This window comes from Falco biarmicus, chromosome 13, assembly GCF_023638135.1.
Source record: "Falco biarmicus isolate bFalBia1 chromosome 13, bFalBia1.pri, whole genome shotgun sequence".
Taxonomy (NCBI): Eukaryota; Metazoa; Chordata; class Aves; order Falconiformes; family Falconidae; genus Falco; species Falco biarmicus.
The window spans coordinates 17,710,845-17,738,712 of NC_079300.1; the positions used below are offsets into that span (position 1 = coordinate 17,710,845).

The 27,868-nt window shown below is 41.6% G+C and overlaps 1 protein-coding gene across 4 annotated transcripts in view; it reads left to right on the forward strand.

Annotated features, from left to right (window-relative positions):
- Nucleotides 1-27,868, forward strand: part of TFDP2 (transcription factor Dp-2) — a 63,110-nt gene that overhangs the window by 8,405 nt on the left and 26,837 nt on the right. For 3 of the 4 annotated variants that reach the window (XM_056358312.1, XM_056358311.1, XM_056358313.1), the window contains exons 2-4: nt 3,998-4,091; nt 10,604-10,670; nt 25,241-25,344. In XM_056358312.1, the coding sequence (XP_056214287.1) occupies nt 4,077-4,091; nt 10,604-10,670; nt 25,241-25,344 (186 nt within the window). In that variant the 5' untranslated portion in view covers nt 3,998-4,076. Of the gene's footprint in view, nt 1-3,997; nt 4,092-10,603; nt 10,671-25,240; nt 25,345-27,868 lie in introns of those variants that run through there. The other variant, XM_056358314.1, reaches the window with a different exon arrangement.

The following is a 27,868-nucleotide window of genomic DNA, read 5'->3' on the forward strand; positions in this document are numbered from 1 at the left end:
CAAGACCTTCATCAAACACATCATGGTGGGAGTTCCTTTCCGATTTTCCTAAGAGCTACTTTCTAATACTATTTTCAAAATAAAAATTTGATATTTGATAATCTGGTCTTGTAATAATAAAAATTATCTGTGTGATAACTGAAGATGGTGACTTATTTCCCATTCTGTGTATGCAGCTTGTTGAATACACCCCTTGGTTGGCTTTTTGAAGTTCTACATTAAATGACAAGCTGGATGTTATATGGACATGGATATTCCTGCCTTTTGCAGTTTGTAGGCCAAGTTTATTTGTTGTGTACGTAAATAAAGGATAAAACTGGGACTTAAGTCATCTGAAGAAGACTCGGGAAAAAAGTTGACAAATCAATGGCATCTTCTTATAGAGATGCAAAATCTGTAATTTAAATTGCAGAAATCTGGTAACAAAGTTGTATTTTTGTTTCTCGGGGTGCCAATACATTAATTTGGCTAGTACACACAGATATTTTCACTAAAATTGACCGTTTTTAATCTCAGTCGCTTCAAAAGGGAGTTGGATATTGAAATGTTTTGTAGGAATAAGATGGGGAGACACTTCCTGGGAGCAGGTGGATTTCTGATAAGTACTTTGTAATTTTGAAATTTTCCTGGTCTGAAAACTGAGACAGAGTGAAGCAACATATGTGTAACACATGGTCTGATCCATGTAGGTGCTGTGCATAAATTAGTGGTTTAAAACTGAGCTTGTACTGATTAATAAGGAATCATTTTGTTACTGCTGTCTTCTGAAATGAGCCTTGCAGTACCATAGCTTGAAGGTTAGTAATATAGAGAGGGGTGTGAAGAATATAAACTAATTTCTAGTAGAAAGGCTGGCATTACTTTTTTTTTTTTTGAAACTGGTGACACTTTCTTTCCTCTTAACTGACCCAGTTACTCTGAATAATTTTCACTTTGCAATACTCTTGATCAAGTAACTGAAAAAACTCCTTGGTGATGACAAAGATCATTCTGGTATACTAAAACACCTACATCATCTTCTGTGTTCCATGAAGACTTTTCATCATAACAATTTAGGTAACTGTCCAATAGTTGTCTTAATTTGTAGTTGTTTAACACTGATGTAATACTTACACAAATGGCACTTTCTGTTGAGAAGTGGAAGTGGCCTCTGGGACTGGAGAGAATCTTTGTGTGATGCTGGTCTGTGTGAAGTACTGATAAGAACTGGAGAAAGCTAAAGAAAACCAGGATAAGTTTGGTAAAACTTAATTTTCAGGGACAGAAAATTGACAGTTATGGTACAGGGCTTTTCTGCTGTTAGGTTTTAGCCAGTATGTATATCTTAAAAGGGATAATTTAAAAATAAGATTTTGTACCATGGAAAATAAACCTAGGAAAGAATATGATATTTTTCTGCAGATAACTGCTTACTGTTTTGCATTGTTTCTTGTGCTGGGATTCAGCTTCAGTATCACTGAAATTCAGAATAGATCTGGCTTTTAACTTGCAACAGGAATAGGTACATGTAAACACTCTTGTACTGTTTTGTTGTAACTAGAGCTTTATTATCTGGGCTTTTGTAAATTTAATGCCATTTAATGCCAGACTGGATTTTTAATGTTATTGGTATAAGTGATTAGACAACATATGTTCTAGAAACTTTTAACTCGAACGTTTACAAAGTTGGACAGTTCAGTTGATTCACTGTACTGTGCAGTATCTGACCAAAAAGCAAAATTATGGGAGTGGTTTATAAACCAAGGCTTAGGTTATGAAGGGACAACCTTAGTTCAAATAAAGCAATCTCTGTGTTTTATGTACTTTGGGCTCTGAACCTGTCTTTATGCAGCCTCATTTCAGTAGAAACCAGCTAAAGAACAAAAAGGTTGAGTGTTACGTTTCTCTATCTGTGTGGTGCAAGCTGTCAAACAGCAATTAGGAATGAAGAGAACCTCCATTTTGAGGCCATCTGTGTAGGTTCTTTTGTCTGAACCTGACAAGAGGTCGTGGCAGATGGTGGGGTCACAAAGTCTGGCTTCTTGAGCTTGACAAAATGTGTTCATAAAGCTGGAAGAAAACCAACTGTTCCTACTGGCTGAAGAGCATTGTGGCAAAGGACTGTAATAGTTTATGGACAATACCTTCTGGATCACTAAGCTTGACAGCAAATAACTTGTTGAAGATGAAACTAGTTTGCTTATCTGTAAACAGGTTAAAACTGGTTAGCAAATGTATTCTTAACTGTGTTTTATTTGAGTAAATTACTTGTAAAGCCTCTTAAAGCAAGAGGGGGAGGTCAAACTGCATAATGAATTTTGGCCAGAGCTCCAGATGATGTATTTGAAGAGCTTGTGTGGAAAGAGGAGGAAGGTAGAAAAAGATAAGGCACATAAATCAGAATTTTCAGATGCAATGCAAGGATTCAGTATTTGGTCTTTGCTGTGACCACTGTAGGTTTATGGCTTTTCTGTGGCTCTTCAAGTTTCAGGATTGCTACGCAGAGCCAGTAGTCCCTTTCCCCAGGGTGTGAATACATATATCTCTGTAATGCGCTCTCAGAAAGCAGAGGAAAAAGTTTATTATTTTCTTGGATGTTTTATTGTGAAACTAAAACTTAGAGTTTTCGTGGGAGAGTGTCTTAGTAGACAGAATTGTGTGGTGTTCATATGCTGGAGTAACTGCTTAATTATGGTTGCAATAAATAGGGGCATTAAGGAAGAGAAATACAACTCATTCAACAGGAAATGGAGAACACCTCTAAGTTGAACAAAATGTTTACCACTAACTCTAATAACAGTTTAATTGATATGATGACTGAATAAACCCAGAAATCTACAGAAACATCCTAGAATTTAAAATTCTTCTGGATTGTCCAAAATCACTAATGCAGTGATGGTAGAGTTCCCCGTTAGCTATGCACACTACTGAAACGGTTTCTGGCGCTTTTCTAGGAGGGAGGTGGAGACACTGGCATTTCTTAGACCTTCTGTAGGTTAAAAACCAGAGGAAACAGCATAAATTGCACCCTGCGTTTTTAGCTAGTGAGTTCTGCTGTAAGTGGTCATGACTTATATTTGGTAACTAGTTTAGGCATCTTTCAAAAGATCTTTCAAAAGATCTGACTGAATTGATTCCACACTTGAAAGTGCGAACAGGTCTTCCTTTCTTATACATCCAAGTGCAATTCAGATGTCTTTTGTAGTCCCATTTTTTTAACAGCAAGTAGTACTTACAAAGTACTTTTGAAGTACTTAAACCCTTTGTCAAGTTAATTCTATCTTTAAATTGGTTTGTGCTCCCAGCATTGACTTGTTTCGGTTTCGGGGGTTTTTTTGTTAACATTGTAACTTGTTTTGTTCCGTTTTCTGTAAGACTTTTGGAAGCTTTGATTGAAAGAACAAGTCACTTCAAGTACTTTCAGTATACCAAAATGTTTGTCTCTTCCTGGAATTCTAATATGATAATTCTAATTACATAGGTTTAATAAAAAAGCCTGAAAATACTAAAAAGATGAGTTTGAACGGGAATGTTTTTTCTTGGATGTTTCCTAGAAGTACTTAATATTTGCTGTGTATATATATTTCATAGTATTTCCTACTTTTTATCAGAATCTTTGGATGTCTGCAGTGATGCAATTAGAAGCTTTCTCTGTTGTTGGAGCCTAAAGAGACACGATGGAGAGAATTAATTCACTTCCAGTTTTCAGAGTCAGTCTGCATTAGATGCAAATGATTGCATGGTTTTAATTACAAGATTTTAGTAATGGTATGACGTACTTTGCTAGCACGTTAATGTAGTTAGGCCTCTGTGTAAATTGGGCCTTTATCTATAAGATTACTCTGCCTGTTACAGGCAGTGTACATTTCTAGTATCTGTGCAGGACCTGACTACTGTGCTGATTGATTTTATCAAAAAGTGTAAAAGAAAAAACCTGTCCTCTGGAGATGCAGAGCTTCAGCTTGAGAGGTAACTGAAAATGTATTTATACTAAGATATTTTATTAATTTTCTTACAGGATGTTCATTTTAAAGATTCTGTGAAGATGAAAAGGCATATCTTATGGTTTTACGGAATATAAAGCAATACTGTCTGACATGACGGCAAAAAATGTAAGTACAGTTCTACAACATGTATTACTTTTTTTACATATATGTATATATATTGGCGTGCTGCCAGTCACTTCTAGCTTTCAGAATTTGAAGGTCTTTGTGTTTGATTTCTTGTATTTGTCTGTACAAGAAATCAAACACACAGACTTTCAAATTCAAAAAATCTTGTCTTATTTTTGTATACCACAAATGCATACCCCATAATCTTCTGCAGTATTTTGATAAATGTAAACTGGTTAGAAGCTCTTTAAGGATGTGGAGTTTCCTCAGCTGTAGATCAGGTTGATAACTGGGGAAATGCTTTATGCTGTTTTGTTACTGATCCTTATGGGTCCCTTCCAACTTGAGATAGTCTTTGACATATTCTATGATTCCTATAACATTACTCCAAATTTATCAGAGAGCTTCTCATTTTTTTGAAGCATCTCACCTTTGACCGGGGGAAAATCCTTCTACTGAGTCTAAGTCTCAAAACTCAAGAAAGAATGTAAAGGTGGCATATTTTTTTACTAATATTGGTACACTTTCGGTTTCTGGAAGACTGAGGGCCTTCCTGTTTCTTTGCCGCGTTAACAAGCCTCTAATGTGGTGTCTAGAGGCTCTATATTTGACTCCCCTATTGTGATTTCTGAGGAAGCTTATGAAATGTCTAACGTTCTGACCTTACTTTTCTGCCTAAATATCTGTGCTTCCTGAGGTACACAATTTGTGTGGAGAACAGTTCTGATTAAGCTTGGTGGTCAGTGAGGTGAATATGACTTCAGGCCCCAGGCAGTTTACTTGTTGACTGCCTTTGATAGGGCATCCTGCAGTCTAATTAAATCTGGACAGGTTTAGGAACCAACACAGCTCAGGAAGTACCCCACAGGAAAAGTGCAGATAGCCCTAGGGTGGCTCTCTGTTAAGTAACTGCAAAAGCTTTTGTGCATTTTTGGTTAGATTCATGCCAAGGGCATAGTTCGGTTAAATTAATTCTCAAGTCTCAGAATGGTCTTTTTTGTGGGCTTTATTAATAGTTTTATTTGGTGTGTAGTTCCAGGTAAGGCTTTCAGATGTCTTAGATCTGTTTGATTCAAGCTGACCACACCAGAAAATAAATTGATGTGTGTATGCAAAGCCCTTGACTTACTTATTTCATAGGCCGTATTCAACTGTAGTATAAATAAGTAATTCTACTGATGTATGTGGAATAGCTGCAGAAATCCAAATCATTTGTGGTTTTGACCTTTTGTTCAATGCAGTCAAAAGATAAATACCAATGCCAGTAAAATCCATGGAGTGTTATGTGATAAGGTCATAGAGTGACATACGTTGGAAGGCATCTCAAGAGGCCATCTACTCTGGTGCTTTGCATAAGGCTTTTTGACACTTGGATTCAGAGCCCAGTTGCTCCCTGCTTTGTTAGGGCTGCTCAGGGCTTTGGGGTTTGAAAACCTTTGAGGACAGATACAGGACGTTGTCTGAGCAACATGCTCTTGTGCTGAATACAAAAATATGTTTTTGTTGTTGGCTTTAATGCAACGCTGTAGTTATTTTATAGAGTAAATATTTTATTGGTATGTATGCTTTGAAATTTTGCATATTAAACTATGCAAACTTAGTTACTTAGTTAATGTTTCTGGGTTTATTTACAGAAAATCAGTTACTGTGGTACAGATGGAAGTAGAACTCAGTTTTCATGTTTAAGTATACCTTTTCAGCAGATTTGCAAAATAAATAACAAATCTTTATTTGTTTATACAAATAAACAATATTAACCCTTGTAAAAACAAGGATGGTCATATACTTTCTGTACTAATTTGTAGCACTTCTTCAGGATTTCCCAATCTTAGTTACTCAGAATTGCACACTCAGACCAGTAGTGTCAGCCCTAGTGTTTGCAGTTGCTGTTAGAAGGCCTAAGAATGCTGCTGAATTTGGAGAGTTCTAGAGTTTAAAGTACATCTGTGGGTTTCTGTAGCCTGAAACCTGTTTCACGTGTAAGGTTAGTGTTTGTCTGTTACACTGTCTGAAATATTTCGATGGTCTGCGGAGTGAGTTGAGGGAGTGAGTTTCTCTACTTCACTTTTTTTTTCTTTCCATTGAGGCATCAAGGAAAGGGAACTTTAAAGTACTGGAATTTGGACATCTGGAAAACTCTTAAAGGGCACTTACCTTTCATCAAACTTGTACCCATCAGGAAGCTATCACCTCCATGTTCTGAAATCACTATCCCTCAACTGGGACACAGTAGTCTGGGGATGTTTGTGCTCCTAATGCATCGCAAGAACAAAGTGCAGTGAGCTTAGGCTAAAATGTCTTTGCATCTCACATGCATAAGCTATGATGAGCAACCTTGTCTCCAAGGAAGCTTGCGGTTCAAGCACATAGCAAAATGTTTCCCTAGACTGAATGTGTATGTGAGATGAGTAACATTCCCCATCATTGTTTTTCCTTGCTAACTTTTTGAGTACATGATGGGAGAATTACCAGGGCTGGGCTCACTGCTGACCTGCTCTAAACGTAGGACGCTTCTGGTATCTGTTTGTGGAACACTGATTATGGGAAATTTGACCTTGCTTAGAAAACCAATGAAAGCAGCTGTGAATAATAAAATGTTAAATAAAAGTTACGGATTCTCTTTGAGATGAGATATTTATGTGCTTACCATATACATTGTACCTAGATGTAATTTAAATCACCCTGTAATAATGGGTTATTTCATTCTTTCCTTATATCATGTGTTTTTCTTGCCTGTTTTGTACTTCCATTCCTATCCATCCTTCAGGTAAGAAGGCAAGACACCAAGACAGTATTGAGAAGGGGGGGGGGGGGGGGGATCAGCAAATATTCAGAGTTTTATTTTTAGGATAAAATAAATAATATGACTGCAGCAGATTATTTGGAGACTGTTAGGTTGGTTGTCTGATCTGAATTTATATACATGTGCTTGTAAAGTTACTTGTTGCTGCCTCTCAGAGGGTGGTTGCCTTATCATAGGTAAGGTTAGTTAAATGGCTATACTAGTTCTTCTTTCACATGTCACTGTGGAAGAAAATGAATGAGTTTAACTGCTGAAGTTGGTCAAGAGGGTCTTAAACAAGCCTCAAAACCTGTCTTATACAGGACCTGCTTCAAAAACAATGTAAAGGACATTAGCTGTTCTGCACTGACAGCCCATGCAGGTTTCTTGTAGTTTGTGATGCGAGCCCTTTTTAGGTCCTATATGAGTTCCTTCTGTAAGTGATACTACTACAGTATGTCTACAAATGAGTCTGTTAGGGCTTACAGGTATAAGAAAACAGCCAGTTAATGGATTCACTACCTATTTACAACTTCTGCATGCTATAATCTGGATTAATTCTAGGGCAGAGAGAATAAAAACTTTTCAGGTTAATGGGAAAGTTGGTTTCTGTAAGGGAAGAAAAGGATTGCAGGCAGAGTTCTGCTACTTGAACAGTATGTCAAGCAGTGAAGAAGGCTGATAAATCTACAAGGGCAGCTCGTGACAGTCTGCCCCATCCAAGAGCCTGGTTGTGAATCTTTTTTTCTTTCCCCTTGCCCCATTTGGAAACCCCTTCACCTACTAGGACTTGATGGAAGTATTTAACAATGCGGATGCCTGTCAAGTGCTTGCTTCATGGCTGGATTCGTCTTGCTGCAGATGGACAGAAGTAGGAGTTCTGCTCCTGCTCTGCCCGGTAATCCAAACACTCAGGGGCAGTGTTGTAAAGCAGAAATACCACATGAGCTGTACAAAAAGTAATAAATGATACCTGTGTATGCATGGGATTGTTTGCTGGTTTCAGCTTAGGAGTAGTGAAATGACAAGATTCCCAAAAGCAGTAGGTGGTACAGTTGCTCTGTGACTATGTGACATACAGATAACACCTGGCCTGGGACCTGTCTGACGTTGAAGTGGAATGCTATAAAGTTCTTGTTCTGCTGCAGTATTATAATATTGCATCACGCTTTGTTTTGTCTGAGGGCTTAGGTAGATAATTCTTTCATAAGAGAAATTCCTTTAGATCTGCCACACTTCTCATTTCAGGTCTCATGAAATTAAAGTTTGTTTTCAAGCTCTTCTAAACTTAGATACAAAGATTATAAAACTGAGAGAAGGGCTCCTGTTCATTGGATGGTCTTTATAAATGTGTTACTAGGACCATCATAATGAAAATATGTATTTCTGTGCAAACTAAAGTTCTGCTGTAATTTTTTTATCATTTGGATCGCTGAAGTGCAAGATGCAACAAAAAACATCTCAAGTACTTAGTTGCATTTTCTTAGGTATTGAACCAGTTAAATTATCTACATCTTCCAGAGAATTAAATGTAAGTGTTTGAATTTTCATAATAGGTGGAGAGTCGTCTTGGTCTGACAATGCATGTGTATCATCTTCAGTGTTTTAACTGAAGCACCGATATGAATCAATAGGGAAACATACAGTTGTAAATCCAGAGCTGAAAGTTCAGTTGTGAACAAACTGCAGTGCTCTCTTTGAAGATGTTCATAGGAATTTTAATTCTTATCTTTTCTCTTGGAATGAGTTAAGGCCCTTGTATCTTACACTTGATATTTACCCCTGTGGCTCCCCTGTTCCTTCTCTGAATTAAAATTTTCTCCTATTTATGGTGTTCTATTTCTTGCAAAAACAGGGGTCCTAGGGAGAAGCTGATACTGTTACTGTGCAAAGGCAGCAGTAGTATGATGCAAAAAGGCTTTTCATCTTGGCTTGGCAGTCATAAGGCCCTTTCAGGTGCTATATGCTATGCAAATTAGTAACCTTTCCAAACCTCTGTTTTAAAGATCTTAAGAATGCGTTTTCTGCAGAAGGAAGCACAGTGACCTCTTCCCACAAGAGCTCTCCTGGCTGGCCAAGCGCCGGGAGAAAGCACACTAGAATGCTGCTGTTTTCCATAGTGATAGGAAACGTTTTGTGTTTGTTCTCATGTCTTCCTCCTCTTCCCTGTACTCACATCCAGGCCATGTCCTTACCAGCCCTGCTTCATTGCCTCTGCACCGCTGCTACCTGGTGGGAGACAAGAGGGAAAATGGAGAGGAAAAAATGAGATCCTTGCCGTTTCAAAAGCAGCTTCTGGTGATACCATAGTCTGCAACAACCAAAGCACTTGATTGCCCATTAGAAATAGTATGTGACCCTGTAGTTGCATGTGACAGGAAAGAGCAAGTCTGATATAGGCAACATTTGAGATTAATTGATGACCTATGAGCATCCCTAAGAGCTTGTTTACAGAAGCAGGACTTAGCTCATTTAGGCAGTATTTTATGTAATACAACAACAGTTAATGTTTGTATGTTGTTCCTGATGGTGAAAAAAGTCTTAACAGAAGTAGTTTCAAAGGTGTGTATCACAGTGCTGTATGCAGATTTTCCTCTTCAAAATTACTTACCAAATACAAGTTATCTAGTGGGACTGTGCAATTGAATGCTTGTAGTAGGTATTTGTTGCTCTTGTGTAGTTTATTTTAGTGTTATGTTACTACTGTTTAATTTGCCTGCAATTAAATTATTTTCTAATGTGATATGATTAAAATGATACAGGTGGCCCTAGCGTATGTTCTATTATTACTACATACACCTGTAAAATACAGCAAATATTTGATCTTTGACTGTATGATTGTTTTTTCTTAACTTGAATACCTGAGCCCTTTGTCCCAATTATTTACAGAAGTACTCAAATTTTATAATATTTCAGAAAGAGATTTTGAGGTATTTAGTTTAATTGCCTACTGTTCCAAACAGAGCTCAATCCTTCGGTGCTTATCACAGCTTCTGTCTTGGAAGCAAAACAAAATGCTTTGTTCAACAGAGGTTACTAAGGTGGTGCAAGCATAACGCTCTGAAACTGCAGAGTGCCTTACCAATACTTGTTGTTGCTGGGCCCATCCCTTATTAGCTGGGATTTGAGGGACTTTCCATCTCTTTCCTCTCTCATCCAAGAACAGCGATCTTGCATTTTTCTATACAAACTCCACCTTTCTATGCTTTGTGTACATGCCAAACTCTGAGATGCACCATTCTCCATGCCTCTGGTAACTTACCCTCAGGGTAAATCAGTTCATCTCTGCAGACTAGGGAATGTATTTATAATGCATCAATAGTCACATCTCCTCAGACCTGTAGACTGCAGCTTTGTACTGAGAATACTGGACATCAGGCAGATTTCTGCTGTGTTGTTGGTGGCAGTTGCCCTGTTTGACTTGGAGGGGACAGTGACCTACACCATAATAATCAGAATGTGCTGCTTGAGTCATGTATAGTACAGTATCAGAATATTTAGGGGCTTTTTTAGGTAAGAACTTAGGTAAAATTGCAGTTTGTCTTCATATATACATAGTAAATGTCTTGGATCCTCTGCTTTCTATCTCATGCTCTTGTTAGACTACTGTCTGTAGGATTATGATGTTTCAGAAATGTAGAACACATTAATTTTGTAATACTGTTAGTTGCATGCTAAAAAACATAGAAAGGTTTCTCGTATTTTAAGACTGCAAAAATGTTTTGTTCAGGTTGGTGTGACTTCCACAAATGGAGACTTGAAAGGATTTATAGATCAGAACCAGAGTCCAACAAAAGGTAAGAGAATTCTATTTGTATACATAGAAAAGAAGCGTACATTAAGACTTATTTCTCTCTTACCTTTACTAAATTAGTAGTATTGCTGATTTCACTGCATATGGTCTGTTCAGTTTTGGGAGACTCAGAATTTAAATGTCTGAAATGTGTTTCATACATCCACACTGGTGGTAATTTTATTATTGGCATGCAAGTGTCAGTAACAAAGATTGGAAGATCTTCAGGTTTTCAGAGGGTGTAGTAAAAATATTAGAGGATAAAATAAGCCCTTTTTTTTTCTTTCCTTGATGGTGAATGATGTGGTGAATTTTCTGATTTCTACCTCCCCCATGAAGTTCTCAGACTCTGTTGTAGTCCAAATGGGAGAGAAGGTTAAGCATGACTTCAGGGTTGGTGGTATCTTGTGGTACTTTTATGAGCATTCTGTACAATTTACAGTAGTAATTATATTTTGCCCTATCCTGTTGCATCTTAAGCATTTCTAGATTAATCACTTCTGACTCTAAAACAGTGTGTTGGCAGTCAGAACCAGCTATAGGATTCCAATAAAACAAAACAGCAACCCCTTACCAATGTTAGAAACTTTGAGAATTTTCAAGTCAGGAAATGCTTCAATCAAGCTTTCTAAGTAAATACTGGCTTGCTGTTATCGACTGCAATAAACAAATGCATATAGAAGCTGCAAGAATGATTTTTGACTCATCACAGCATTTTAGGTGCATCAGACTTAAGAGTCTGAAAAAATAAAAGTCTAAACAGGAAAAGGCTAGAGCTACAGTATCTTTCTAGTTTTCTAAACTATGCAGAACTTTACAGACTGGGTTTAGGTCTTTGAGAATTAATTTGTGGTGCACTGGTGAGATAATTGCCCTTTGTGTTGTATGCCTTTATTTTGTAATTATTGTCATGATACTATGGAAAAAGACTAAAGTAAGTACAACATTTGAAAATCATTTCTGTGAGAAAGCAATTGATTCTTCAGAGAATAACTAAATTGAGTAACTGTATAAACTATAGGACACTGCTGTTAGTAGTAATATCACATGATCCTTATCCCAGTTGTTAGTAGAGTTTGCTTCTGGGATGATGGATGTATTATTTACCTCCATTCTTCTATATTTTTTAAATGTTATGCTCTAATGATTTATATTTTTTTAACCTTGAGGTGTACTTAAAAATCACTGACATCTGTTCAGATATAACATCTTTTTTGTGCTGGCTTTTTCTTCTTGGAGAATCAAATATTCCGTAAAAGCTGGAAAAACTCGCATGCCAGTATCTAAGCTGTCCCTTACTTTCAATCTGAAGTATTACTTCTGGCATGTCCACTGTTGAACCCATGAAGCTAAGGAAGGGGAAGGAAACTCCAGACAGGCATTCAGACCCACCATCTCCTAACAGGGCTTTGTGAGCTTCCTAATGAACACAGGTTTTATTGTTTTATCCATTATTTAAGTTAACTCATTTGCTAGAGTAAAACTAAATTAAATTTATTGCTATATGTCCAGGTGTGCTCATAATGTGTCTTTGCAGCGTTCTTAGAATGAAGTATGATGGATTTATGGTACGTTCAAGAGCAAAAGAGAGAGGCCATTTGCTCAAATAAGAATCTTTTTGAAAGTATCAGATTTCAAGTACTAGAAAATTTTGTTTAGAAACATTGCAGCATTTGGAGTTTTTTCTAAAAAGATTATTTATGGTGTGTGTTTATTTGTTATTTGCCTGTAGCACAAACATACTAATCTAGTACCAGTATTGCATTGAAGGAACACTTTGGATTCCAGCGCTGAGCCATGAGCACACAGCAAATGCCTTGAAAATTTTGTCTACTTTTTTTTAATGAACTTTGATCTTTCCTTATACTGTGAAATCTATTGTGTAATCCTGGTTTTACTGGGTTTAAATCTGAAAAATGGTGGACTGTTCTTCATAAACCCATTGCTTTGCCACTTTGCCTAGTAACAGTAGCGCTGCAGCCTGGGTCTTTGAGGATGCTGTTTCAAACTGCAGAATGTCTTGAAACACCTAGCAAATCAGCCGTTGCTGTTTCTGTACTCGTATGTACAGCTGCATCTCATTCTGTAGTATTAGCACCACTAGATAGTTATGTAGGGGAAATCTCCTGGCTTTTTCACATTAAAAATGTGTCATCAAAACAGCTAATCACTTGACCCTTGCGCTCTAAAATTGCTTTCTCTGCTTTTTTTTGTTCACAGGCTTAACTTTCAAAATCTCTTTTCTCCCTGAGTTTTTCCCCTGAACCATCTGAAGCAGTTACTGTGTTGCTGCTGTTCCAGTGTGTGTTTGATCAGGCTTCATTTATCTTTCCAACCATGACCTGTAGTATCCATGCACAATCTCCTGGATATTTTTCCAGATTTACTTTGCTACAGGAGAAGTTAATGCTCACAGACTGCTTAGTTATCTCAGTCTAATTTCTAAGTCTTCTAAGTACTGTTGTCTCACTTCTGCTGATTTTTAAATCCTGAATTACTGTTCCTAAATAGGTTGACAGTTTGTTTGGTTTATTTGGGGATTCAGTTTTCTTACTACTTGCTTGTTTCCTGTGCCTATTAGTGAATACTGTGGTCTTTTGGTCTTCTTGCTGTAGCTTTTTTTGATTCAGGCTCTTTGGAGTACTTTCAGGAATTTTTTTTTTTTCCTTGTATAGATGTCTGGGGAAAAGAAGCATTTCTGGTACCCAGCATATCTAAATGCAATACAGATTTACTAAGGAATTGGATGTTTTAGATGTGATGACTGCAGAATCAAAGCACATACATCCAAATTTTTAACCCTCATAAAAAGACTTACTGCTTAATTCTGAAGGGAACTAAATATTTCTTTCTGGGTGTGCCTAGAAGAAATACCACAGTGTTCAGCAGAGCATTAACTCAGAAGGTTGTTCACTTTGGTTAGTCAGCAATTCCTGTTCAACAGTTTACTTTCCTACATTTGTTGCCTTTAACTCATAGGCAACAGGCTCTTTTGGCTCAAGGATCTCCAATTGGAGCTTTTTCGCTCTGCTTGAAACGAATATTCATTGGATCTGAGAGGCAATGCCACATGCGGATGGCTTTTGACTGATGGCCAGGGTACTCCCCTAATGCCAGGGACCACTTGTTGCAAGGACAGTCATGGGGTAAAGTATTTTAAGTAGTTCACACAGCACAGTCTGGATGTCTCCTTTCAGAAAAAGTCATTTTCACTCAGTCTTTGACATAGTAGATTCTTCTTGTTACAGGCAAAATTGTTCAGCTGTGGCAAACTGGGTTGACTGTGCTTTCCATATCTGAAAGTACCTGGCAGACTAGTGATTTAAAACTATTCCTGTAGGAGACCTGCCTTTTAGTTCTCCCAGACAGAAAAAAAATGGCCCTGGTTCTCACTCTTTAGTGAACGAACGCACTTGGGTTACTGAGTGCAGAAGGCGTGCTTCGTCTCGTGTTCTGGAGCACAGAGATGATTGTTGCTCTTCTTAGCCTTGGGGAGAGATCTGTGCATTCGTGTTAGGTGTTCTTCTAGTGTTTTATCTAGTGTTTTATCATGGATTGTGCCTGTTGGGAGAAACTGCTGGTATGCTTCATGCTAACAAGATTGACATGCTCCGGGGTGTAGGCAGAACTTTGGTGCCTAATACAGTTAATTGACAACAACTAAGATACTCCGTTATTTAGGCAAAATCCTAGATGTCTTTGTGGAGTTGGCCCATTCTATTAAAAATTATTAAGTATAATAGTTCAAGTTAGTTCTTAAACAGGTATAATTAGGTTTATGAATGAGCTGGATAGTGACAGTTCATTTGTGGGTTTGGGATCATTGTTTCAAGCTGTGAGTGAATTAATTCAGACATACTGTAGAGTTTATGTTGAAAAGTTGCATGTGTAACCAGAAGAATTTAAAATTTAATCTGTTTGGGAGACATTCCTAGTCAGTAAGTTAAACGCAGTTTTGTAATCCTGTTGGTACATAATATAAAAATAGAAAAGCAAATCTTTTCCCACTGATTCCAAGCAGAGGGCATATCTGTGTTACCACTTGGTCACTTGTCCCATAAAGCCACCTCACCTGCCCTCTGTGCGTGCACATGGATGCCCATGGCTTTGAGGGCTCCATCCTGGTTTAAAGAGTAGTCCCAGGGCTACCTGATCTGCTGAGTGTTGGAGCTGCAGGTATGAAGCCCTGTAACAACGTCAAGGTTTGCCTCAGATATTTCTTGCAAAATCATTTTAGCAGTCAAAGAAGCTGCTGTAAATCCAGTTGAGATGTGGTACCATCAGGTGAGCGCTCTTAATTCCACACACCTGAAATGAGTTAATTAGTTACGTTCTGCAGGGACAGGTAAAGGGACAGCCTGTCCTGGACATGCCTTTGAACGAAACACCAGAACTCCAAATGTGAAAGCAACTGCAGATTTAAAAAACCTGCTCTACCTGTGCGGTCGCGCCGAAGAAGGTGAAGTGTGCTGGGCTGGGGCAGAGGCGGGGCTGCCCACCCTGCCGGCCGCCCGGGGCGGGGGGCACGGCGGGGCGGGGGGCAGCCCCCCGCTGCAGCTGCTGCCCCGGCGGCCCAGCACCGCGGCCCAGCACCGCGCCCCCCCGGCCCGAGCAGGGGCCGCGCTGGCTGCTGCGGGCGCTGGGCTTCGCCTTGCCCCCTCGGGACAGGGGCGTTCCGGGCCCGAGACGCCGCCTGGGGAAGTGCATTTCCAACCCCTCCCGGCGGAATTGGGGAACGCCGCGGGAATGGCCGCGCCCGCGCGAGGGAGAGGGGCGGCCTCGGGCGGCCCGGGGGCTCCGCGGGGCGGGCTGGGCGCGCCATTGCTCCCGCCTGGTCGGGCCGCCATCGCCCGCGCGGCGGCAGAGGCGGCCCGGCCGGCCCCCGCGCTGCCCGTGCCCGCTCACTGGCTTGCCGGCTGTAAACGCGACGCGGTGGCCCCTCGCGGCGGGCGGCGGTGTCCTCGCTCTGAAGAGGCGCTGCCGCGGGGGTCCCCGCCGCCTGAGGCCGGGAGGGGCGCGCAGAAGCCGAGCCGCGGCCTGCACTGGGCGTTGTTACGGGGAAGCGCGCTCCTGAGGTGCCGGGTGTGTGGCGCAGCAGAGGCGTGCGCTGCCCTCCGTGGAACCTCGACAGGCTGGAGAGAGACATTCATCGCGGCAGGGAACGGCCCCTGCACCAGCGCAGGCTGGGGCCGACCGGCTGGACGGCAGTTGTGTGGGAAGGGACCGGGGTGCTGGTGGGGAGCAAACCGATGGTGAGCCAGCAACGAGCCCTGGCCAGGGGGCAAGGCTAACTGTGTCCTGGCTGCGTGGGGAGGAGTGGGCCGCGATGGGATGCACCCTTGAGTGCTGAGAGAGCTGGTAGGCGTTATCGCTAGGCCACTCTCCATCATCTTTGGAAGGTCATGGAGGACAGGAGAGGTGCCTGGGGACTGGAGGAAAGCCAGTGTCACTCTAGTGTTCACAAAGGGCAGGAAAGAAGACCCAGAAAACTAGAGGCCAGTCAGTCTCACTTCCATCCCTGGGAAGGTGATGGAACAGCTCATTCTGGAGGTCATCTTGAAGCATGTAGAAGAAAAGAAGGTTATCGGGAGTAGTCAACATGGATTCACCAAGGGGAAACCACGCCTGCCCAGTCCAGTGGCCTTCTAGGATGGAATGACTGGCTGGGTAGATGAGGGGAGGGCAGTGGATGGTGCCTACCCTGACCTCTCAGCCAGGCTTTTGCCGCTGTCTCCCGTAACACCCCTCCCAGGTGAGCGCAGGCGGTGTGGGTCAGGCGAGCGGGCAGCGAGGTGGGCTGAGAACGGGCGGGATGGCGGAGCTCAGAGGGCTGTGACCAGCGGCGCAGGGGCCAGCTGGAGGCCTGTAGCTCACGGTGTTCCCCAGGGTCAGTGCTGGGTCCAGCCCTGTGCAGCTCATCCATCAGCGGCCTGGGTGGAGGGGCAGGGGCACCCTCAGCCAGTCTGGGGGTGGTGCGGAACTGGGAGGAGTGGCTGGTGCACCGGGAGGCTGCGCTGCCATTCAGCCAGACCTGGGCAGGCCAGAGGGTTGGGCGGAGAGGAACCTGGCGAAGTTCAGCAAAGGCAAGTGTAGGGTCCTGCCCCTGGGGAGGAGCAGCCCCACGCACCAGCACTGGGGCTGACCTGCTGGGGGGCAGCTCTGCGGGGAAGGACCTGGGAGTGCTGGTGGGCAGCAAGGTGCCCATGGGCCAGCAGCGTGCCCGTGTGGCCAAGGTGGCCAGTAGGACCCTGGGGTGCGCTGGGAGGGCCGTGGCCAGCAGGTGGAGGGAGGTGATCCCCCCTCTGCTCTGCCCTGGTGAGGCACATCTGGAGTGCTGTGCCCAGTGCTGGGCTGCCCAGGTCAGGGGAGACAGGGAGCTACTGGAGAGGGTCTGGCAGAGGGCTACGAAGATGGTGAGGGGACTGGAGCATCTCCCGTGTGAGGAGAGGCTGAGAGAGCTGGGAATGTATAGCCTGGGGAAGACTGAGAGCGTATGTATCTACACATAATGATATATACATATATATCAATACGTATAAATATCTGAAAGACTAAATGTCAAGAGGATGGGGCCAGGCTCTTTTCAGTAGTGGCCAGTGATAAAACAAGGGGCAACAGGCACAAACTGCCACACAGGAAGTTCCTTCTGAATATGAGGAATAACTTCTTCGAGGGTGATGGAGCACTGGGACAGGCTGCCCAGAGAGGTTGTGGCGTCTCCTCTGGAGACAGTCAAAACCTACGTGGATGTGATGCTGTGCAGCCTACTGTAGCAGGAGGTTGGACTTGGATGATCTCTAGAGGTTCCTTCCAACCCTGACCATTCTGTGAGTGTTGATAGCAGGTCAAGGGAGATGACCCTTCCCTTCCATGAGCCCTGGTGAGGTCACTCCTGGAGTACTGGGTCCAGTTATGGGGCTCCCCAGCGAAAGGGAGATGCAGACATACTAGAGTCCAGCCAAGGGCCATTAATATCATGAAGGGACTGGAACATCCCTCATATGAGGAAAGGCTGAGAGAGCTGGGACTGTATGCTGGAGAAGAGAAGGCTCAGGGAGGAACTTGGCAGTGTACGTAAATACCTGAAGGGAGGGTACATAGAGGCTGGAGCCAGGGTCTGTTCAGTGGTGCCTAGTGACAGGACCAGACATGGGCACAAATGGAAACACAGGAGGTTTTCTCTGAACTTCAGGAAACGCTTTTTTTATTGTGAGGGTGACAGGCCACTGGCACAGGTTGCCCAGAGAGCGGGTCAAGTCTCCAGCCATGGAGATCCTCAGAAGCTGTCTGGACATGGTCCTGGGCAGGCTGCTCTGGCTGACCCTGCTTGAGCAGAGGTTTGGACAAGATGGCATCTGGAGGTCCCTCCCAACCATTCTGTGATTCTGTCTGCGGATTCTTGGAACTTCGCTTGTTAAGTACATGTTTTGCCAAGAGTGGTTTAGGTTGGGAAGGGGTGGTGTTGGATATGAGTTCATGTTTTTCATAAACTTCAGAAGTTGAGCATTGGTTAGAGTTACTACAGTTAAAATAAAACCAACGGCAAAATCGGTAGAAATTACCAGGGAGGCTTGGTTTTGGGGAAAAAAAAGTTCTTACCAGACTCTGAGCCGCAAAACTCCCAATGACAATTTATTTCTGAAAAAAAAATGCCTCCTGCAACAAGGTAGTTTTGTTCAAAACTCACAGCTGCTGATAGGAATTAAGAGGTGATACATTTGATATAAAAGGAAGAAAGTCTAGGAAGGACTAACTTGCATTTGATAGGTTGCATTTTCAGTTATACAGTTTCCAAAGTCTTGTTTAGGCATGCTTCTAGCTTATTTTAAAAGTACTTTGCATACATGATCTGCAAGTAAGAGATATTCCCAAAAGTAAATCAGGTCAATTAAATACAGAGAGAAGTCACCTGGCAGCACAAGCTTAATTTTCAGTAGATAATGACCTGAAAATTCAAAGAACTCAGAATTTGTAAGTGCCTGTAAAAAAAAAAAAAAATTACAAAAGTTACTGAAACTATATTTTGTTCTCTTTCGTGGGGAATATTCTTGCACATAAAAAATTAATATATTTCACAGGTTAACCATTCTGTTTGCCTCCTAAACAAGATAGTGTGTCTGTATCTCAGTGAAGACACTGGGTACTGATCCACCTTTGTCTATTAACAGTGAGTTGACAGTTACTAGTTAATCAGGTGTCGAAGAAGGAAGCAACAGTTACCAGTTGATTGACTATGGGTGACATACTTGATTCTCATCTTAAGATGTGTAATGTGGACTAACACAGTAGTTTTGGTGAATTTTACTGTCCTCGGTTAAAACTTTTTTGTTACTATATTCTTAAAACTATGAATTTTCGTGGTGGTCTCTCTATTGCTGTGGAGGGAAGTGGGAGTCCAGCTCTAGACCACCAGTCTTGCGACAGGCTCTGTGAGGGAGGATCCCTTACTCAGACCAAATTGCAATCCAGATTGCTTTGGGTGGGAATCTTAACTTTTAATACAACTTCACAATGAACTTTGTTCCAATACATATTTTTTTTATGCAGCACCTAACTTATTACTAAGTCTTTATATGGCTGACGTTTCAGAAACTTTTCAATGCACAGGACTGCCATATGCCTACGTTACTGTAATGGAAGCAGTAAGGCAGGCGTCTGTCTCTATTTTTTCTTTCTTTTTTCTTCTAATTAACGTATTTACCATTTTCTGCCTTTCCTTGTGATATAATCTTTTGCTTGCTTTAACAGACATCTCTGGCAACAATGCCAGTTGAGTCAGATGTGGTCACCTCACAGCTGCTTTTAAACATTTTCCTTTTCTTTGTGCTAGTGTCGCTGCGTAGGTGTCTGAGCAGTTCAATGGACTCGGGAACAGATTCAGCCAAAACCCACCCGTTGTTCCCCCTTGCCAAAGGAAAAGAAGGCAAGTTCACCGCATAGCCATGGCCATGGCTGTGCTCGCTTGCAGGCAGGAGTCAGCACTTGGGATGAGGTTTGCATAAACAAATGCTAGTGGCAGTGTGCTGAATATCTGACCAGGGGGTGGTGTGCCTGAAGAGCATTGGGAGTTCATTGTGTGCTTGAAGAGATCTGCTAAAATGACCAAGACAACAGAATGGCTTATCAGTGGGCCTGCGCTTGGTACTTTGAGATTCACGTAACTGCTCTAAAGTTGTCCCAAATGGACAGAAGTCTGAAAATATATTGGTCAGTGTAAGCCTGACGTACACTGAAACATAGTCTGCCCCATTTTGGTTTTCTTTTTTCCCACAGATCTCTTTGATTTCATGTATTTCTAGATATGTATGTGCTTCTACAGGCTATGGAAGTTTTAAAAGTTAGGTTTATAATATAGTAAGTTTGTGCAATTAAATGAAGTGTACCAAGAAAACATGCTTATACTAATAGCGTGTTAATAATTCAGTTTTTCTATATGCTTTTGTAATACTGTGTCCTGATCCTGAAGATCAATTTATGTTTTAGTGTAATAGAGGACCCTAAAGAAACTTCACACATGTTATTGCAAAATATCCTAATGGACTTCCAGTATTTCACAAATCTGAACTGGGTTTTTGTGCCGTTTCAGAGCTCTGAATATGAAATCCAAATCACCAACATTGCCCTGGTGTTTTGCCTAAAAATCCAAAGATGATTTGTTGTTGTTGTTGTTGATACATGCATTGTGTGTGACCCTAGTGCATTGGTCTGTGCTCCCCATCAGCTATGGTTTCCTTCAAACTGGCTGTGGTAGATTCTGTGGATTCTCTGGACGATGTTGTTTCTGATTATCTTTGCAACTAAGCTGCAGACTTAACAGATTTAGTTATACAGGGAAAAAATCGCTAAAACCTTTTTAGCTTCGTATTTGTATAGGAGTTCCACGTTTGTGTGAAGTTAAGCTATTTAGGATGCCACATAACGGTTTAAAGTTAGTCTTGTGAGATGGTTAGTTAGTGTGTGCCTGTGAGCATACATGTACATAAACATGAGTAACTGTTCTGTGACTGCTTGAAGCTGAAGATCATTTAAACTGAATTTTTGTTTATGTGTGCAAGTAAAACTATTTTGCAAACACTGGGAAGAGTAATAGTTATGTAATGATCATGTTTTTCTAAATATAAAAGAACAGCAACACTGGTTTTTTTCCATGAGAAACAAGAGTAGTGGTGACTGAAGGATGGAAAAATAGTTTATGTAGAAGTGCTTTTGTTCTAAGAGAAACGTCTATGCCCATTGGCAGATTTTTACTTTGAATTTGCATCGGTGACAAGCATGCCCGGTTTGTAGTGGTGTTATATTGCAGTTAAAGCCTCTCTATGAGAGTTTTAAGTGGATTTCTTTCCCATGTGCTCAATTTTCCATAGGTAAAATGGGAATAATGACGCTGACCTCCTTTGTGCTTTGAAAGTACTGCTGAGAAACAGTATGTAAGAATTTAGTATTATTATACAAATCATTCTAGTTTGATCCATCGTTGCTGACCTTTTTGATCCATGCAGTAGGGTTACCGTGACTAGGAGGCTGATGGGTCTTACTGTGTTCAGCTTACCGCTGTATGCACTGCTGTTTTCAGTGGAACATAAATCAGTGTAATCTTTTTTGTCCCCAAATGGTGGACATTATTAAGACTTGGCATTTATTTGGATTTTGATCATGTTTAAAATCTTTATAATTGCTATGTGATAAAGTGTATACGATTAGTTTGGTTATATTTCTGCTTCAAGTTGAATACAAAAATCGTTCAATATTTTTTTGTCTGATGAGTATTTTTAAATGATCTACATACTGTGACATGTACTTCCTCCTACTTTTTCTATGCTGTTCTATAAATAAGACTTGAAGAGATTGTTCCTGTTGATGCTTGCTGTTTTGTAATAGTACCTTGCCTTCAAAACTTTAGAAATCACCAGTTCTTCAGCAAACAAAGGTGCACTAATCTCAAAAATTTGGTGTAAGATACAGGTAGTCATCTTAGCAAGCAGGTGCCTGCTTTCTGAGCTGGTTGTACTTGGGTGGGCAATTTCCATTTCATAGTGATGTTTTTACTGTGCTGGGACAGGTCCTGGCCAGCTCCAGGTCTTCCAGTGGCAGCTGTATGCCAAAACCCTGGCCTGCTGCCTTGTGAGGGCTGCGGGCAGGGCAGGATGCTCTTGGAATTGGGATTTCTTTTTGTTTAGAGAAGAGTAGTGATGCTGGCGGTACTGACTGCAAAATCTGTCTCTTCAGGTTGGGTGCTGATGTGAACTTACTTGCAAATGCATTAGTTTTTTGGAGCAGTTAATTGAACCAACTATCGTGTTTGCTGTGAAGAGAGATGGGAAGGTGGTGTTTTCACCATTAAATATTTGGAGCAGTTGAGGTCACATGAGTGTCTGGACTATGACACTATTTTTGAAATAAAAAAAAAAAAAAAGAAGAGGAGGAAGGGAGTGTTCTATTCAGAAGTGAAAAAAACTTTGTTTACCATTTTTTCAGCTGTTGTTAAACACACAGAATGACCTCTTACTGTGAAAAATGTAGTTGCTTTTTCCTTCTGTCTGTGGTGGATGAGAGAGACCTCACTCATAAAAAGAAACTGGTCCCTTTCTATCCTATCTGTGTTTAAGAGTCTATGCATTTACACATTTATTACCCATAAAGAAATTCAAGAGAAAGGACAAGGGCAGAGAAACATCTCTTGGAAAACTTGATTAGCTCTTAAGATCATTTTGACACTGCTGCTGCCAAATGGGGGATTTGTGTAGGGATTAGAACACGAGGATCTTCCTTACTGACAGTAACTCTAGCCAAAAAGACTTAAATATATGTCATATGTAGGTGACTTTTTTTTTACAACCGAGTCAAGTAATCTGAACAATTCTTGTATTTACTGAAGTTGTCCTAATGGTGACTGTATACATTTATCTAGGTAGTCTTGTAAATGAAGACATGGTGCAGCAGTAGCTCTTACTTAGTGTTTTTTCCAGGAATGCTAAAGTAAATCTGGTGGTTGTGTGTGGCTTTGGCCATGGGTAGTGTATTTTTAAGCTACAGTTTTCAAGAGTCTGCATGCGTGTGCAGGGGGAGGTACACACATGCATATGTTAAAAACTGTTGCCAGTGCACATCGATTACAGTGTGCACAGCAGTTGCTGTGGGACGCGTACATTTGACTGTACACCAGCAGTGCTGCTTGTAAGGGCACAGTAAGTCTGACACGCGTCAGTCTTACATTGTGGAACATGATGTTACAGTGCCTCTTGCAGGCCAGGAAGTGTTGCTGGAGACGCTCTGTGGTGTAGCCCTACGGAAAGAGAACTGTAAACCAAATGCTGGCATTTCAGACTTCTACTGCACTTTGCCATGGGACTGTACATTGTCGACGCCAGAGAAGTAATTTATCTCTTTTTGCTGGTAAGAAAAAGGACAAGGAGAAATAGCATGAGAGCTGGTCTTGGAGAAAAAGGGGTCAAAAGTTTCAGCTGCAGCAGCAAAGAGGAAAATTTCTGCGGCAGTACTGGGAAGTGACAGGCATGTCACTGATGACCACAGCCTGCAGTGAGAGGGCAGGCTAGGTTTTCATGGAATATGCTAGCACAGCTTAGCAAATCCTGGGCAAAATCCTGTAGCAGAAGTAAAATTGACAAGTAACTGGCCCGTTCAGAGAACTATTTTGAGCTCAGAATGGGAACACAGTGTACGTAAACCATGAATTACTGTTGTCTTGTGCACTCTGGCTCTTACCTCACAGAAAGTGTTTTGTAACAGTAAGGATTTACTGTGGGGATGGGCCTGTGAGTGTGTGGGGTTTATAAGTGGTTTGTTGGGTGGTTTTTCTAGATTAGTTAGGTGACTGATGACTAGTCATTAGTGAATTACTCTACTGAATAGAGAAGCAAGATACTTTTGAAGATGTTCTCACGTACAGATTTGCCTTTTGTAAAATTAATAGTAAGTTGCTCCTGATGCCAAAGGAATTTACACAGAACATTAGAACATCCTTGTCTCAAATTGTAAATATTTCTCATATCTCTGTTCATTTTTTTATAAAGGTGAGACTTTGTGCATGTCTACATCTTTTTCTACTTCTGTGCTGTAGGTACAGAAGATCCTTTTTATCTCGAACGTGTTGCCTCTGCTTCATAATACAGAGAAGTTACACTGTTGAGTTTATAATTTTCCAGTTGCCTCATGGCAGATCAGAGGTATACTAAAATTAAGAAAAAAACCCCAAACCAGAAACATGGTTCAGGACCAAGCAAGAAGAGTGGGCAGTGGAGGAGAACAGGTTATATGAGAAAAGACCAGGGAACAGAGGTATCCGCAACGCCACTGAGTCACCCTGGGACCGTGTGGGCTGAGCTGAATGTTAGCCAGCTCCCATGGAAGGAGGGCAGGGCAGGGTAGCGGTGAGTGCTGGTGTCTGCACTGTTCTGAAGGAACCTGTCACCTCAGATGCCTTCAGTTTGTCTGCTAGTGCCAGAGAGCGTTAAGTAGCTTTTCAGGAGCCGATCTTTGTCCTTACAGCTCGTGACCCCAGCTAGACCCAAGCTGACTCTTGCTCACAAGGCAGTGGCAGCTCTTCCTTGTATTTCATTCTGCCTCCAGACCCACCGCTGTCATTGCCCATGTTGAGTAAGGCTGTGCATGAGAATGGGGGGAGGTGTTTGACCAAGTGCCAGCTCTCTTGCCTTGAGACTGTCATAGAGACAAGAGCTGCTGCTGCCAGTGTCCATAGATAAATGTGATCACTGCTTTGAGTGGCTTGTGCACAACAGTTCGAACACTCATGGGCTAATGCTAGTGCTGCATGACAGTTTTGATTAAGACATTAAGTCTGAATAATTGAGATTACAAGATACGATTTAGAATAAAGGAGGAACAGCAGTATGTGCAAGGCTCTCAGCACAGAGCTGTGTTCCTCTGTGTGAAGCCCGGATGAGTTAGACCTGTAGGCAGTCCAGGATCACAAAGATGATAAATATCTTGGGATAAGAACACACCGGGTTAGAGATGGCATGGTTGGCTTTATCTTGACGTCCAGCTGCCTGCACTGTTACTTCAGGTAAGTTGTAAAGGTGTTATTTACTCCATCTGCACAGTGATGGCCTGTGATAGGCTTACTTCACTGATGTGTATAGAATACTGCAGATGAATATACTTTGTAGAATATATTCAGATGAGGAATGGCTATGAAGATATATGGATACGTATTTTGTATGTGTGCTTATGATGATAAATAGGATTTGTATGCTGCCTTCTTTCTAGAAGTATACTCACTAACTTTTAATGCTGAGGTAACGCAGGCTGTGTGCTCTTTGTCTTACGCAAGAAGAAACTGTTTCTGGACATAAAATACTAGCACATAATTTTAAAGGTAAGGTGGTGAAGGGGTAGTTTTGTGAGGTGTCCTTGTGACATCTGCTAAAAGGTTTGGAGGCTGTTATGTGAGGGTGTGTTTGTAGTATATGAGGCAAAAAAGCTAACCTGATTCCAAAATGTTAAAATTATGTGAAAATTTACTGAAATGTTGTTCATAGGTTAGTAAAGAAGTAATCTAAAACTTTATAAATGTCTTTTTATCTCTCATTTTAGGTAATATTTCAATAATCACATTACCAGTTTCCAGCACCAACTCCCCAACCAAGATTTTGCCAAAAACCTTAGGACCAATCAATGTGAATGTTGGACCCCAAATGGTAAGTTTTGCAACTCCAGCAATGCTAACTTGTGTAACTGGCTGGGTGACTTCCTGTTGCTGTAATACAGAAAAGTGAAAAACAAAGATGTGAACAGTACTAGGAACTTGCTGCTTCCTGCCTCAGCTGTGAAGGCTGCTGAAATGCCCCACCTGGATGGAAAGGGGATGGTGTGTGTACAGCAGGCTTGGCGTGCCAGAACTGCCACTCTTAACGACCATCTTGTATGTGACCTTAGGGGATACCCATCTTCCTGGCTTTGAATGGAAACAGCTTTACCAGCTGATATTTTAACTATTACTCAAAAAGTGTATTAAGAAAGAAAATTCATTAAGGATGTTATCGATACTCTTTGAATAATTTGAGTCGTTCTCACCAGTACATCTCCAGCATTGCCGAACAGTAAATGTCTCAGATGTGTGGCTAGAGAAGTAAGTCGTTGAAACTATGCTTCTTTAAAAAAAAAATGCTTCCTGTCAGTGATAACTGTATGTGAGCGTATATTGCTGTTCCAGGGATTTCGATCTGGTTTTGAGAAAAATTCTCAGTTTTCTGGTGGCCAAACTAAATGCAAAGCTGTGAACTGTTTCTAGTGATGTGATGCCTACTTGCCAAGCACTTAGGCTGAGTTTGAGAACCTTGTGATGTGTTTCATAAATAGTTGTGCTGGGTCTTTTTCACATCAGCAGTTACTACCGTTCTTCAGTGGCTTTTATCCCAGTTGGGCCGGTAGGCACAAGCGTTGCAGCCAGGCCCCCCGAGCTGCACTCCCCACTGTCGAGGTCTTGGTCTGAAGTATTAGCTGTGGGCTGCCCACGGGGGAATGGTCCTCCTCAGTGCACTGGTGCTGATGCAGGTGTGGCTAGAGCATGTGCCCTGTAGCATTTCACTGGAATAGTTCTACTACAAAAGATGTATTTTTAGTGCAATAAATAATAGCCAAGAACAGGGGAAAGCAGTAAGCAGTCAGGTAATGCAGTTCCTATTCTTACAAGTGACTTCTCAAGGCCCTGCTTTTGGTTTAAATGAACTCTAGTCATGGTTTAGGTTCTACAGCACGTAGAAGTTACAAAAGCTTACAGGGTGGTGTGAGACACTTTTTTGGGGGGTCTTCATTTTTAAATTATTTAATTATTTTTAATTATTTTATTTGGCTGCTTTGCAAGGACAGGTCTATATTCAGAAAACATTTTCTTATTAAACAGCCATTAAAACAGGCCTCCTAAGACATCCAGTGTATGGCTGTGTTGTGTGCCAGACTGTATAAAAGAGAGTGTTCCCAAGTTGGTGACGGTGGGAATGTTAGCGTTTGGCATCTCACCTGCGTTAGCAAGATCCTGCTGCTGTGAGGGGGTGTTGGCTTTATCTAACCCCTGTCCCCCGTGGCTGCTCCAGGCCCTTCCAGCCGGCACACAGCCCTGGGACCACTGGAGCGGGCTGTTGGCTGAATGGTGACCATGGGTCTGCATGCCTTGGGGTGCAGCTGTGCAGACAGTGCAGTTAGGTTGCGGGCTGGATTCTTGCGTACTGGTGTTTGTTATGGCTTCTTTAGATTCAGTTCATAGGTGTAAATTTAATGGCATAAGTATTATTGATGTTACGTGGATTTAACACGTTCATTTAACAAGGCGCTCTATTTGCTAAAGTAGGATGATACTTTCTTCTTCTGTTTTATGCTATGCAGTGAATTTATGTGATTGCTTCAGGCAGACTGGAAAAATGTTTGCTGCTTAGATGGAATTAGTCCTCTGAAAATACACTGTCATACTTTTGGTGAAAGCAACAGTACATTTGAAACCGACACAGAGATAACAGTGCTTTGTACACTCCTGACATCTGTGCATTGTATCCAAGAACTTTCAGCTTTAAAGACAGGCTGTAGGTGGTGGGGGGTTGTGCTTGTGCAGCTACTGCCTGGAAATGCCCCTCAAACTGGGAGAGCTGCCTGCTGCTGGCCCGTGGCAGGGCGGGACGCACACAAAGGGATTTTGCCACCTCGGTTTAGTACAGCGGTTGTCAAAAGCAGGTTAGGAGGAGATTGGGCGTAACCCACTCTTTATGACGTGTTTGGTCTGTGGTTTACAAGACGTCAGTAGAGCAGTGTGGAACGTCGGAGAGGGTGAAACACGTCTCCTATGCAAAAGAGTTAAAATCTTGTCTCTCTGGCACATGTCTGCCGTGTGCTGGCAGAACCATATGCTTACTGTGAATAGACGTTATTTATAGTGTTGCAAGAAATTGTTAAAAAAAGTTACTGGGTGGGATCGATGTTTAATTGAAATGCTGCATTACTGATTCTGACTTACATACTGGTGTTACACCGGTGCTGAACTTAAGCAAGCTTTTAAAAATTGATCGTTCTATCACAAAACGTTTCTGACTGTAATCTGAGGTAGTAGGAAGGTGATAAAAGTTGGTCCCTTTCCTGTGTCTGCATGCAGCCTGTAAAGCAGCCAGCTGGGGATCTTTTGTTCTCCAGTACCAACCAGTAGTTGTTTAACTTGTTCCTGAGTTTTGGTTTCCC